At 44.4% G+C, this 13,281-nt stretch overlaps 1 protein-coding gene across 8 annotated transcripts in view; it reads right to left on the bottom strand.

Moving 5' to 3' along the window:
* Positions 1-13,281, bottom strand: part of LOC106583659 (CBFA2/RUNX1 partner transcriptional co-repressor 2) — a 69,595-nt gene that overhangs the window by 33,963 nt on the left and 22,351 nt on the right. For 3 of the 8 annotated variants that reach the window (XM_014168107.2, XM_014168106.2, XM_014168115.2), the window contains one exon: positions 3,149-3,326. The exons of the other annotated variants lie outside the window; for them this stretch is intronic. In XM_014168107.2, coding sequence (XP_014023582.1) covers positions 3,149-3,212 — 64 coding nt within the window. In that variant the 5' untranslated portion in view covers positions 3,213-3,326. Of the gene's footprint in view, positions 1-3,148; positions 3,327-13,281 lie in introns of those variants that run through there. 8 annotated transcript variants of the gene reach the window in all.

The raw sequence follows: 13,281 nt of genomic DNA, 5'->3' as shown, positions 1-13,281 counted from the left end.
AGACCACTACTACTGTCAGCCTGTCACCTGAGACCACTACTACTGTCAGCCTGTCACCTGAGACCACTACTACTGTCAGCCTGTCACCCGAGACCACTACTACTGTCAGCCTGTCACCCGAGACCACTACTACTGTCAGTCTGTCACCTGAGACCACTACTACTGTCAGCCTGTCACATGATGGACACATCAAGCAGCTGGCACATCAGCCAAAACACACGCACGCACACCCACTGACTAACAGACGGATGCAAGCCCCCCCCCCCACCCACACACACACACACACACACATTACTGATGGGGGAAAAACCGATACAGTTACTAGAGGTCGACCAATTAATCGGAATGGCAGATTAATTAGGGCCGATTTCAAGTTTTCATAACAATTGGTAATCGGTATTTTTGGCCACCAATTTGCCATTTCAAAATTACAAAAAAAATTTAACTGGGCAAGTCAGTTAAGACACATTCTTATTTTCAATGACGGCCTAGGAACGGGGGTTAACTGCCTTGTTCAGGGGCAGAACAACAGATTTTTACCTACTTTTACCTCCGGGATTTGTTTTTGCAACCTTCCGGTTACTAGTCCAACGCTCAAACCACCTGCCTTACATTGCACTCCACGAGGAGCCTGCATGGCAGGCTGACTACCTGTTACGCGAGGGCAGCAAGAAGCCAAGGTAAGTTGCTAGCTAGCATTAAACTTATCTTATAAAAAACTATCAATCTTAACATAATCACTAGTTAACTACACATGGTTGATGATATTACTAGTTTATCTAACGTGTCCTGCGTTGCATATAATCGATGCGGTGCCTGTTAATTTCTCATCGAATCACAGCCTACTTCGACAAACGGGTGTTGATTTAACAAGCGCATTTGCGAAAAAAGCACTGTCGTTGCACCAATGTACTTAACCATAAACATCAATGCCGGTTCTGTATTTCACTGAAATAATAAACGTTTCGTTTTCGAAATGATAGTTTCCGGATTCGACCATATTAATGACCAAAGCTCGTATTTCTGTGTGTTATTATGTTATAATTAAGTCTATGATTTGATATTTGATAGAGCAGTCTGACTGAGCGACGGTAGGCAGCAGCAGGTAGGCAGACTGCTCTATTTGATAGAGCAGTCCTATAATTCCTATTATAACTACAACCTAAAACTTCTTACCTGGGAATATTGAAGACTCATGTTAAAAGGAACCACGAACTTTCATATGTTCTCATGTTCTGAGCAAGGAACTTAAACGTTAGCTTTTTTACATGGCACATATTGCACTTTTACTTTCTTCTCCAACACTTTGTTTTTGCATTATTTAAACCAAATTGAACATGTTTCATTATTTATTTGAGGCTAAATTGATAGTATTTATGTATTATATTAAGTTAAAATAAGTGTTCATTCAGTATTGTTGTAATTGTCATTATTACAAATAAATAAATAAATAAATAAATAGGCCGGTTAATTGGTATCGGGTTTTTTGGCCCTCCAATAATCAGTATCGGTATCGGCGTTGAAAAATCATAATCGGTCGACCTCTAACAATTACATATTGGGATATTATTATTTGATGATATATCGTACTGTTTGACAATATCCCAATATTATTTTTGTACTAGTTGGCTGTACCTGCACCAAAACTCCAGTATTTGTCCTTCTATAGTTTCTATGTAATTTGTTCTAAAGGTAGGTGGGGACCTTGTCAGAAAAATGAAAATATAAAGCACTTCAAATACATTTGATAAAGAAATATCAACAACAACAAAAATATTGAACACTTCTTCTTAAATCTTTCATCTTCATTTCTTCTTGATAGATATATATATATTGTGCTCCTCTCCTGCGCACCAGGTGTTTCTAATCTCCCACTCTAATAAGCATGCAATCTAACAGCTGTGGAGGGAGAGAGAGAGAGAGAGAGAAAGAGACATGAGAGACAGAGAGAGCGAGAGAAAGGGAGACGAGAGAGAGAGCGACAGAGAGAGAAAGAGCAAGAGAGAGAGAGAAAGAGAGGGCGAGAGAAAGAGAGATGTTTTGAGAAACAGATGAAGCGGTGAACTGGAATGACTGACACATCCTCCCTGCTACAGTGTATTACCACAAGGCCAGTAAAAGAGTCACTACATTTAATAACTAGATCAAACGTGACACGTGTGGGTGTGTCTTGAGGCTATTTGTGTTATATTTCAGTAAGTAATCAGATGAAAAATGCAGATATAAGACAAAAGGTTTGTGTGATAAGAGTGACAACTTGTGTGGTACTGACAATTTGACTTTCAACAACAGGTCATCAGATACAACAGATCTGAGTCTCAAGGAAGATAAAAAAAATCTATTATCATGTCATTTCATGATCTAAATTCAGTGTAGAAGACCCATGCTGTCAGTTCTGTGCCCCCCCCCAAAAAAACACACCCAGAGACTTTCAGGCAGTGCATCACTTATCACTGTCTGACAGCTTCCTCTACACACACACACACACACACACACACACACACACACACACAGAGAGAGACAGACAGACAGACAGACAGACAGACAGACAGACAGACAGACAGACAGACAGACAGACAGACAGACAGACAGACAGACAGACAGACAGACAGACCCCAAGTCACAACGCAGGGACATTTCCTGCCATGTGGGCCATTCCGACCCACACATAGCCAACCTTGATGTTGTAACTTAAGGACACCTGACAGACAATGTGACTGTACAACAACAACAGCAAGAACAACAGCACCAATGTCTGAAACAACAAATAGAGAAGCGCTTCTAAAAGACGAATTATGCTTGTGATTTTAGGATACATTTCCATCAAAATACTCGCTAGTTCTAAGCTCTGAATGCTTAAATCCATATAAAATGAATTACAACACAAAAAAAGGAACATTGCACCCACCTACCTAACGCCCCGCACTCCTACCAACAAAACACCCAGGAGATATATAGAGAGAGAGAGACAGAGAGAGAAAGAGGGAGAGAGAGAGAGGGAGAGAAAGAGGGAGAAAGAGAGCGACAAAGGGAGAGAGAAGGAGAAAAAGAACGAGAGTCAAAGAGGACAAGAACAGAGGAAGAAGCCTGCCCACAAAGCCAAGGACAGGGTTTTAAGCTATCAGCCCCTTAGCACCACAACCAGTACCGTTGCTGCCTCGATTGCCCCGGCCCACTCCTCCTCCCTCCTTCCTCTGTCCCCCATCCTCCATATGGATCTAATCGGGCAAGAGGCTGGCCAGCTGGGACCCCCAACAGTCACCTGTGAAGGAGACAGAAGGGACAGAAGGGCCCCGGCTCCCCCAGCCAAGGGGAGAAACACAATGCTGTGTTCCAAGGGAAGCAGAGGAGGGGGAGGGTGGGATAGAGAGGGGGATAGAGTGAGGGAGAGGGGATAGAGGGAGGCAGAGGGGGATAGAGGGAGGATGGGATAGAGGAAGAGGGGTTTAGAGGGAGGGAGGAGGGGATAGAGGGAGGGAGAGGGGGATAGAGGGAGGGAGAGGGGTTTAGAGGGAGGGAGGAGGGGATAGAGGGAGGGAGGAGGGGATAGAGGGAGGGAGGAGGGGATAGAGGAAGGGGGTTTTAGAGGGAGGGAGGAGGGGATAGAGGAAGGGAGAGGAGGACAGAGGGAGGGAGTGGGAGATATAGGGAGGATGGGATAGAGGGAGAGGGGTTTAGAGGGAGGGAGGATGGGATAGAGGGAGAGGGGATTAGAGGGAGGGAGGAGGGGATAGAGGGAGGGAGAGGGGGGATAGAGGGAGGGAGAGGGAGATATAGGGAGGATGGGATAGAGGGAGAGGGGTTTAGAGGGAGGGAGGATGGGATAGAGGGAGAGGGGTTTAGAGGGAGGGAAGAGGGGATAGAGGGAGATATAGGGAGGGAGAGGGAGAGAGAGGGAGATATAGGGAGGGAGGAGGGAATATAGGGAGGGTGGAGGGGATATAGGGAAGGAGAGGGAGAGGGGGATAGAGGGAGGGAGGAGGGGATAGATTGAGGGTGAGGAGATAGAGGGAGGGAGACGGAGATAGAGGGAGGGAGACGGAGATAGAGGGAGGGAGGGAGAGGGGGATAGAGGGAGAGTGGAAGTAATGGAGGGAGGTTAAAGACATAAGGCATTGAATGCAGCATGGTGAGAGTAGACTGGAAACAAAGCCTGCACCTGGTCTCTGCCTGTCCACACATACTGACAATACAGATCACATCTCTCTCTCAAATATACTGTACACACACACACACACACACACACACACACACACACACACACACACACACACACACACACACACACACACACGAGCACATGAGCACACCAACTCCCCCATGACAACACACACACAAACACACGAGCACACCAACTCCCCCATGACAACTCTTCCATGACAACACACACACAAACACACGAGCACACCAACTGCCCCATGACAACTCTTCCATGACAACTCCCCATTAGAGGTCGACCGATTAATCGGAATGGCCGATTAATTAGGGCCGATTTCACGTTTTCATACCAATCGGAAATCGTTATTTTTGGCCGCCGATTTGGCCGATTAAAAAAAATATATATATTTTTTTTACACCTTTATTTAATTAGGCAAGTCAGTTAAGAACACATTCTTATTTTCAATGACAGCCTAGGAATGTTGGGTTAACTGCCTTGTTCAGGAGCAGAACGACAGATTTTTACCTTGTCAGCTCAGGGATTCAATCTTGCAACCTTACGGTTAACTAGTCCAACGCTCTAACCACCTGCTTTACATTGCACTCCACGAGGCTACACGAATGCATAAGAAGCCAAGGTAAGTTGCTAGCTAGCATTAAACTTATCTTATAAAAACAATCAATCAATCATAATCACTAGTTAACTACACATGGTTGATGATATTACTAGTTTATCTAGCCTGTCCTGCGTTGCATATAATCGCTTAGGTACACGTTTCTCCAACCATAAACATCAATGCCCTTCTTAAAATCAATACACAAGTGTATATTGTTAAACCTGCATATTTAGTTAATATTGCCTGCTAACATGAATTTCTTTTAACTAGGGAAAATGTGTCACTTCTCTTGCAAACAGAGTCAGGGTATATGCAGCAGTTTGGGCCGCCTGGCTCGTTGCGAACTGTGAAGACTATTTCTTCCTAACAAAGACAGCCGACTTCGCCAAACGGGGATGATTTAACAAAAGCGCATTTGCGAAAAAAGCACAATCGTTGCACGACTGTACCTAACCATAAACATCAATGCCTTTCTTAAAATCAATACACAGAAGTATATATTTTTAAACCTGCATATTTAGCTAAAAGAAATCCAGGTTAGCAGGCAATATTAACCAGGTGAAATTGTGTCATTTTGCGTTCATTGCACGCAGTCAGGGTATATGCAACAGTTTGGGCCGCCTGGCTCGTTGAGAACTAATTTGCCAGAATTTTACGTAATTATGACATAACATTGAGGGTTGCGCAATGTAACAGGAATAATGTTTTGTTTTCGAGATGATAGTTTCCGGATTCGACCATATTAATGACCTAAGGCTCGTGTTTCTGTGTGTTATTATGTTATAATAATTAAGTCTATGATTTGATAGAGCAGTCTGACTGAGCAGTGGTAGGCAGCAGCAGGCTGGTAAGCATTCATTCAAAATAGCACTTTTGTGCGTTTTGCCAGCATACCTTCGCAATGCATTGCGCTGTTTATGACTTCAAGCCTGTCAACTCTATTCTCCCAAGATGGCGTAGCAATTCAGACGTCCTTTGTCTTCCTCTTGTCGTGTCCCGTGTATATATATATATATATATATATATATATATATATATATTTACATATTTTCTTCGCATATCTTTTTACATATTTTTTTTTCTTCTAAAAACTCAACCTCAAAACACTCTCCTGCAACCCGCCTCACCAATTTAAAAAATAAAAGTATTATATACCTCAAATCTGAAACCCACAACAGAAGCTAGCCAGAGGTTAGCCAGTTCACTGGCTAACGTTGGAGTTCAGCTAGCCACGGTTAGCGGTCCTCAGCTATCCATTAGCTCGAAAAGCTATTGCCAATTTTTTGTACAGCGCGACTCAGACCAGAGCTTACCGGACCTATTCTCTCTCCATATCCCCGGATTTCTACCGCAGGCTCTGGACATTTACACCTGGATCTTGCAGCTAGCTAGCTGCTACCTGAGTGACTATTGGCAACGTTGGTCCCGGAGTTAACATAAATTATTCTGGAGCTAGCCAGCTGAAGAGTTTCATCAGCCTCTCCTGGGCTACAATCACCTATCCGGACCCGTTTTTTCTGCCGATGCGGAGCCCCATCGGGCCTTCACGACTGGACCACCGACGTTATCTGCCCGAGGGAGTTATCCAACTGGCCCCTCCGTCGCGACATAACCCGAATGCCCATCTGTGGCCCGCTAATCGTTAGCTGTCTTATCGGCTGCTATCTGAATAGGTCTATCGGACAATTTTTTTGGGCCACTATGACTAACTATTTTGCCAATTGGACTGGTCCCCCCTACCACACGGAACCCCACTAATCTACAGACGGAATCGCACGAGGTGGCTAAAAACAGAGCTCCTCCATCTTCTACCAGCTTGCTACCTATGGCTCGGCTAGCTATCTAACTCTCACTGGACCCTTTGATCACTCGGCTAAGCATGCCTCTCCTTAATGTCAATATGCCTTGTCCATTGCTGTTCTGGTTAGTGTTTATTGGCTTATTTCACTGTAGAGCCTCTAGCCCTGCTCATTATACCTTATCTAACCTCTCAGTTCCTCCACCCACACATGCTATGACATCTTCTGGTTTCAATGATGTTTCTAGAGACAATATCTCTCTCATCATCACTAAATGCCTAGGTTTACCTCCACTGTACTCACATCCTACCATACCTTTGTCTGTACATTATACCATGAAGCTATTTTATCCCCCCCCCCCAGAAACCTGCTCCTTTTTCTCTCTATTCCGGACTTCACGGACGACCAATTCTTATAGCTTTTAGCCGTACCCTTATCCTCATACTTCTCTGTTCCTCTGGTGATGTAGAGGTGAATCCAGGCCCTGCAGTGCCTAGCTCCACTCCTACTCCCCAGGCGCTCTCTTTTGATGACTTCTGTAACCATAATAGCCTTGGTTTCATGAATGTTAACCTCTGGGCGGGCTCCGTCCCGACATCCAGCGAAAAATCCTATCACCATTAGCATAACATTTTTTTTTCTTTCTTCAAATATAGGACTATGTTATATCGTTTTATAGATACACCTCTCCTGAATCGAACCACATTGTCCGATTTCAAAAAGGCTTTACAGCAAAAGCAAAACATTAGATTATGTTAGAGGAGTATATCGTAAAAGTAGCCACATAGCCATTTTCCAACCAACCACAGGCATCACAAATAACCAAAAAACAGCTAAATGCAGCACTAACCTTTGACAATCTTCATCAGATGACACTCCTAGGACATCATGTTACACAATACATGCATTCTTTTGTTCGATAAAGTTCATATTTATATAAAAACAACATTTTACATTGGCGCGTGACGTTGACTAACTATTTTCCCTCAAATGCATCCAGTGAAACAGCGCTACAATTTACTAAATTACTATTTGAAAACATTTTTTAAATTTAATATTGTCATTCTAAGATTTATAGATGAATATCTCTTGAAAGCACCTGTAATGCCAGATTTAAAAATAACTTTACTGGGTAATCACACTTTGCGATAAAAGAGGATGCGATACTCAGAAAAATAGGCTACCGTTACAGGTCAGCGCCATCTTGGAACAATCGCATATCAAATCTACTCTTGTATACTATTGTCAATAATCCCTTACCTTTGATTATCTCCATCAGAAGGCACTTCCAGGAATCCCAGGTCCACAACAAATTTATTTTCGTTCGAAAAAGTTAATCCTTTATGTTCCAATAGCTTGTTCTTGTTAGCGCGTTCTGAAGGCTGCTCCAAAAGTTCCGTCGGCCGCGGGACTCCTCTTTCAACAAAATGCATTTTTTTATTTTATTTCGGTTCGTTCAAACATGTCAAACGTTGTATAACATGAATCTTTAGGGCCTTTTTCAACCAGAGCTCCAATAACATTCAAGGGGGACGATTGCATTGTCTTTCAAAACGTTTCAAAAGGGGAGGGTAGCCAGGGGCGCCGGCTTCATAATGGTGATGGCCCTCCTCATGTGACCACATTCCACAGACTCTCATTGTGTCAGTTTTCACAGTAGAAGGCTCAAACCACTTTGTAAAGACTTGGGACATCTAGTGGAAGAAATGGGAAGTGCTCAATGAACCATTGCTCACGGTGTGATTTATAGGCAAAGTGATGAAGTTGAGTCCGCTATTCAGAATTCCACTTCCTGTTACGATCTGTCTCGGGGTTTTGACTGCCATATGAGTTCTGTTATACTCACAGACACCATTCAAACAGTTTTAGAAACGTTAGGGTGTTTTCTATCAACAAGTATTAATTATATGCATATCCTAGCTTCTGAGTTTGAGTAGGAGGCCGTTTAAAATGGGCACGAATTCTTTTCAAAAATCGCTGTAGCGCCCCCTATCCTAGGCGACCGTCAAGAGGTTAACATTAGAAGCCTCCTCCCTAAGTTAGTTTTTTTCACTGCTTTAGCACACTCTGCCAACCCGGATGTCCAAGCCGTGTCTGAATCCTGGCTTAGGAAGTCCACCAAAAACTCTGAAATCTTCATCCCTAACTACAACGTTTTCAGACAAGATAGAACGGCCAAAGGGGGCGGTGTTGCAATCTACTGCAGAGATAGCCTGCAGAGTTCTGTCCTACTATCCAGGTCTGTACCCAAACAATTTGAACTTCTACTTTTAAAAATCCATCTCTCTAAAAACAAGTCTCTCACCGTTGCCGCCTGCTATAGACCACCCTCGGCCCTCAGCTGTGCTCTGGACACCATATGTGAACTAATTTCCCCCTATCTATCTTCAGAGCTCGTGCTACTAGGTGACCTAAACTGGGACATGCTTAACACCCCAGCCATCCTACGATCCAAGCTTGACGCCCTCAATCTCACACAAATTATTAATGAACCCACCAGGTACCACCCCAAAGCCGTAAACACTGGCACCCTCATAGATATCATCCTAACCAATTTGCCCTCTAAATACACCTCTGCTGTTTTCAACCAAGATCTCAGCGATCACTGCCTCATTGCCTGCATCCGTAATGGGTCTGCGGTCAAACGACCTCCACTCATCACTGTCAAACGCTCCCTGAAACATTTCAGCGAGCAAGCCTTTCTAATCGACCTGGCCCTGGTATCCTGGAATGATTTTGACCTCATCCCGTCAGTAGAGGATGCCTGGTTATTTTTTTAAATGCCTTCCTCACCATCTTAAATAAGCATGCCCCATTCAAGAAATTTAGAACCAGGAACAGATATAGCCCTTAGTTCTCCCCAGTCCTGACTGCCCTTAACCAACACAAAAACATCCTATGGCGTTCTGCATTAGCATCAAACAGCCCCTGTGATATGCAACTTTTCAGGGAAGTTAGAAACCAATATACACAGGCAGTTAGAAAAGCTAAGGTTAGCTTTTTCAAGCAGAAATTTGCTTCCTGCAACACAAATTCAAAAACGTTCTGGGACATTGTAAAGTCCATGGAGAATAAGAACACCTCCTCCCAACTGCCCACTGCACTGAGGATAGGAAACTCTGTCACCACCGATGAACCCACTATAATTGAGAATTTCAATAAGCATTTTTCTACGGCTGGCCATGCTTTCCACCTGGCTACCCCTACTGCAGTCAACAGCACTGCACCCCCCACAGCTACTTGCCCAAGCCTTCCCCATTTCTCCTTCTCCCAAATCCATTCAGCTGATGTTCTGAAAGAGCTGCAAAATCTGGACCCCTACAAATCAGCCGGGCTGGACCCTTTCTTTCTAAAATTATCTGCCGAAATTATTGCAACCCCTATTACTAGCCTGTTCAACCTCTCTTTCGTGTCGTCTGAGATTCCCATAGATTGGAAAGTAGCTGCTGTCATCCCCCTCTTCAAAGGAGGGGACACTCTTGACCCAAATTGCTATAGACCTATATCCATCCTACCCTGCCTTTCTAAGGTCTTCGAAAGCCAAGTCAACAAACAGATTACCGACCATTTCGAATCCCACCGCACCTTCTCCGCTATGCAATCTGGTTTCAGAGCTGGTCATGGGTGCACCTCAGCCACGCTCAAGGTCCTAAACGACATCGTAACCGCCATCGATAAGAAACAATACTGTGCTGCCGTTTTCATTGACCTGGCCAAAGCTTTCGACTCTGTCAATCACCACATCCTCATCGGCAGACTCAATAGCCTTGGTTTCTACTCCCCATGACAACTCCCCATGACAACTCTTCCCATGACAACAACCCATGACAACAACCCATGACAACTCCCTATGACAAACCATGACAACTCTCCCCGTGACAACCCATGACAACTCCCTATGACAACAACCCATGACAACTCCATATGACAACAACCCATGACAACTCCATATGACAACAACCCATGACAACTCCATATGACAACAACCCATGACAACTCTCCCCATAACAACAACCCATGACAACAACCCATGACAACTCTCCCCATAACAACAACCCATGACAACAACCCATGAAAACTCTCCCCATGACAACTGTCTAAACAAAGGCTTAGAGCCCCTATATAGGGGCTGTGTGTATGTGTCGCCTTTCCAATGAGGCTCACGATGCTAGCTCCATTCAGCTCATTTGAAAACTTTATTTATAGTTTTTGCCTCTTGGGCGATGACAACTCCAATCAGCCAAAGGTACATTTAATTGTAACCTCCCCATTGTCCAATAATCAGGGGCTGTTCAAATAAAATGTACTATCTACAGACCTTCAAATATTATCTATAATACTTTGTGGGGTAATTTGGGCATGTCTAGTGCTCTATGTAGGGAATAGGGGACAATTTGGGAAAGTCTGTTGGACAAGCAACAACAGGGAAAATAAATGAGTCTGCATGTTAGAGGCGCCATGAAGGGAGAGGGAAGGAGAGAAAGAGAGGGAAGGAGAGAAAGAGAGATGGGGATGGAAAGAGACAGAAAGTGCGAGGGAAGGAGAGAAAGAGAAACGGGGAGAGAAAGAGAGAGAAAGAGAGAGGGAAGGAGAGAAAGAGAAACGGGAGCGAAAGAGAGAGAACGGGAGAGGGAAGGAGAGAAAAACAGAATGAGAAAAGTACTGTTTTCACTTGGTTTCATCAGAAAGGCAAGACTGTCAAGCGGCCAGTAGCGTCCCAAATAGTACCCTATTCCCTATATAGTGCACTACTTTAGACCAGAGTCCTATGGGCCTTGGTCAACAGTAGTGCACTAAATATGGAAAAGGGTGTCATTTTGGATGAAGCCTCGAACGGCCAGGCTGCGTGTTTGTGTTGGCTGGCCTTACATCTCCAGCCAGCAGCAGACTACATAGCTGGCCCTGGCCCAACGTCAACAGGGTACCTTTGTGTGTATGTGTGTGTGTGTGTGTGTGTGTGTGTCTGTGTAAGTAACAGATGTGTCTTCAACGTGGGCCCATCACGTTTCTCCGCGAGATGGGAGAAGAGAGGAGGAGAAAGAGAGGGGGCTTCTTCTTTGCCCTCAATTCCCCTCTAAAGAAATCCAGTCTATAACCTTGTCACTCAGTTATAATTACAAAAATACAAACGGCTGTCCTGACTGGAGCCTGTACAAAATGACTGCAGAGATGGAATAACACTTACTGGCACTGAATGACAGAGAGAGAGAGTCAAAGAGGACAAGAACAGAGAGAGAAGCAGAAAACAGAGGAATGTACGGCGGACAGACGACGGCTATAAAAGAGTGTGGCCCCATGAAAAAAGTTGAGTTCAAAGAGCAGGGAAGAAACGGGTGATTGGGAGAGACGACTCATAAATGCTGTAGGGCCCGAAGGGAAGGGAACAGCATCCACATGGACATGAAGTCAGCGCTCTGGGTTTGAATGGCCCTCTACACACCCTATTCCCTATATAATGGCTTAGTGTTGACCAGAGCTCTTAGGTCTCTGTTCAAAAGTAGTGCACTATATAGGGAATAGGGTCCCATTTGGGAGGAAGCCCCTGGCCTCTATTCAATCCTAACTGATAATAATTTCTGTGACCCTTCGCAGAGACAACGGAGGTTTGCATTCATATTGTGCAGTTGGTTGTCATTCTGTTCCACCGAGTATTGTTGGGTATGATGAATGCAGGAATCCAAATAACGTACATTGTATTCTTGCATTGCAGAAGGACTGATGTTCTCAGCTTAGGCCTAGACCCAGAAACCTGGTTAACGGATTTGATTGAACAAGGTAATTTTAAGTAAATCTCCATGCACTGCTTTATAATACAACAAGCCCTCTAATATGTTGGTATCTTGGTCATGTTTGTAACGGTGTCAGACACACACACACACACACACATCTGCAACCGATGGCTCCATTGTAATTTGGTGGCCCATTCCAGAGTGAAATACACAACTGTATCACAGAGCGGTCATATGGAGTGTTTGTGTGTGTGTGTGTGTGTGTGTGTGTGTGTGTGTGTGTGTGTGTGTGTGTGTGTGTGTGTGTGGAGAGAGAGGAGGGTAGGCTTCCAGGTGTTCCAGGGTCAGTCAAAAACAAATCTGAAATTCAGTGAACACACCTGCGCAAAACAAAAGCTTGTCCAAATTTTTTTTAAATCACACACTTGGTATAGAATAGTGACATAATCCCCATAATTCCCACCCTTCATCCATCCCCATTCAAAGAAAACCAGTTGTTCCCACAGCAGCAGCACTCCTTTCCCTTGCCCAGTAGAACAGGGCTACAGCCCTTCTCACCTCTCCGTGAATAACTGATATTCTTGCTCATCAATCAGCCGAGTCCCCACCATCCTGATGTCTCTTTCAACTCCAGCCTGAGCCCATGAAAAACTCCCTTGACACTGTCGTAAATCAGAGAGTACTGTGAGCTCTTCTGTCATTGGAAGGGTCAGACAAACCGGCTCCTATTCTTTAGGAACTGCCTGACAGTCCACTTAACCTGCCGGTCTCGACAGCAATCACTTTTTTAATCATGTCGGACATGGACAGAGTCAGAGAGAAAGGCAAGGCAGCTCCGAGGCAAAACCATGTGTCGTTTGACACTAGTCTACTATAGCAGACACAGCGTTGGCCATAAAACTGGATACGAGCTTTGGGACATTAGGAACAAGAGAGACTAGTAAGGCAAGCTCGTTTGAGACCAGGTGTGAAGAGGGA

Source organism: Salmo salar, chromosome ssa22 (assembly GCF_905237065.1).
Source record: "Salmo salar chromosome ssa22, Ssal_v3.1, whole genome shotgun sequence".
NCBI classification, from domain to species: domain Eukaryota; kingdom Metazoa; phylum Chordata; class Actinopteri; order Salmoniformes; family Salmonidae; genus Salmo; species Salmo salar.
This window is presented reverse-complemented; position numbering and strand designations above follow the sequence as displayed.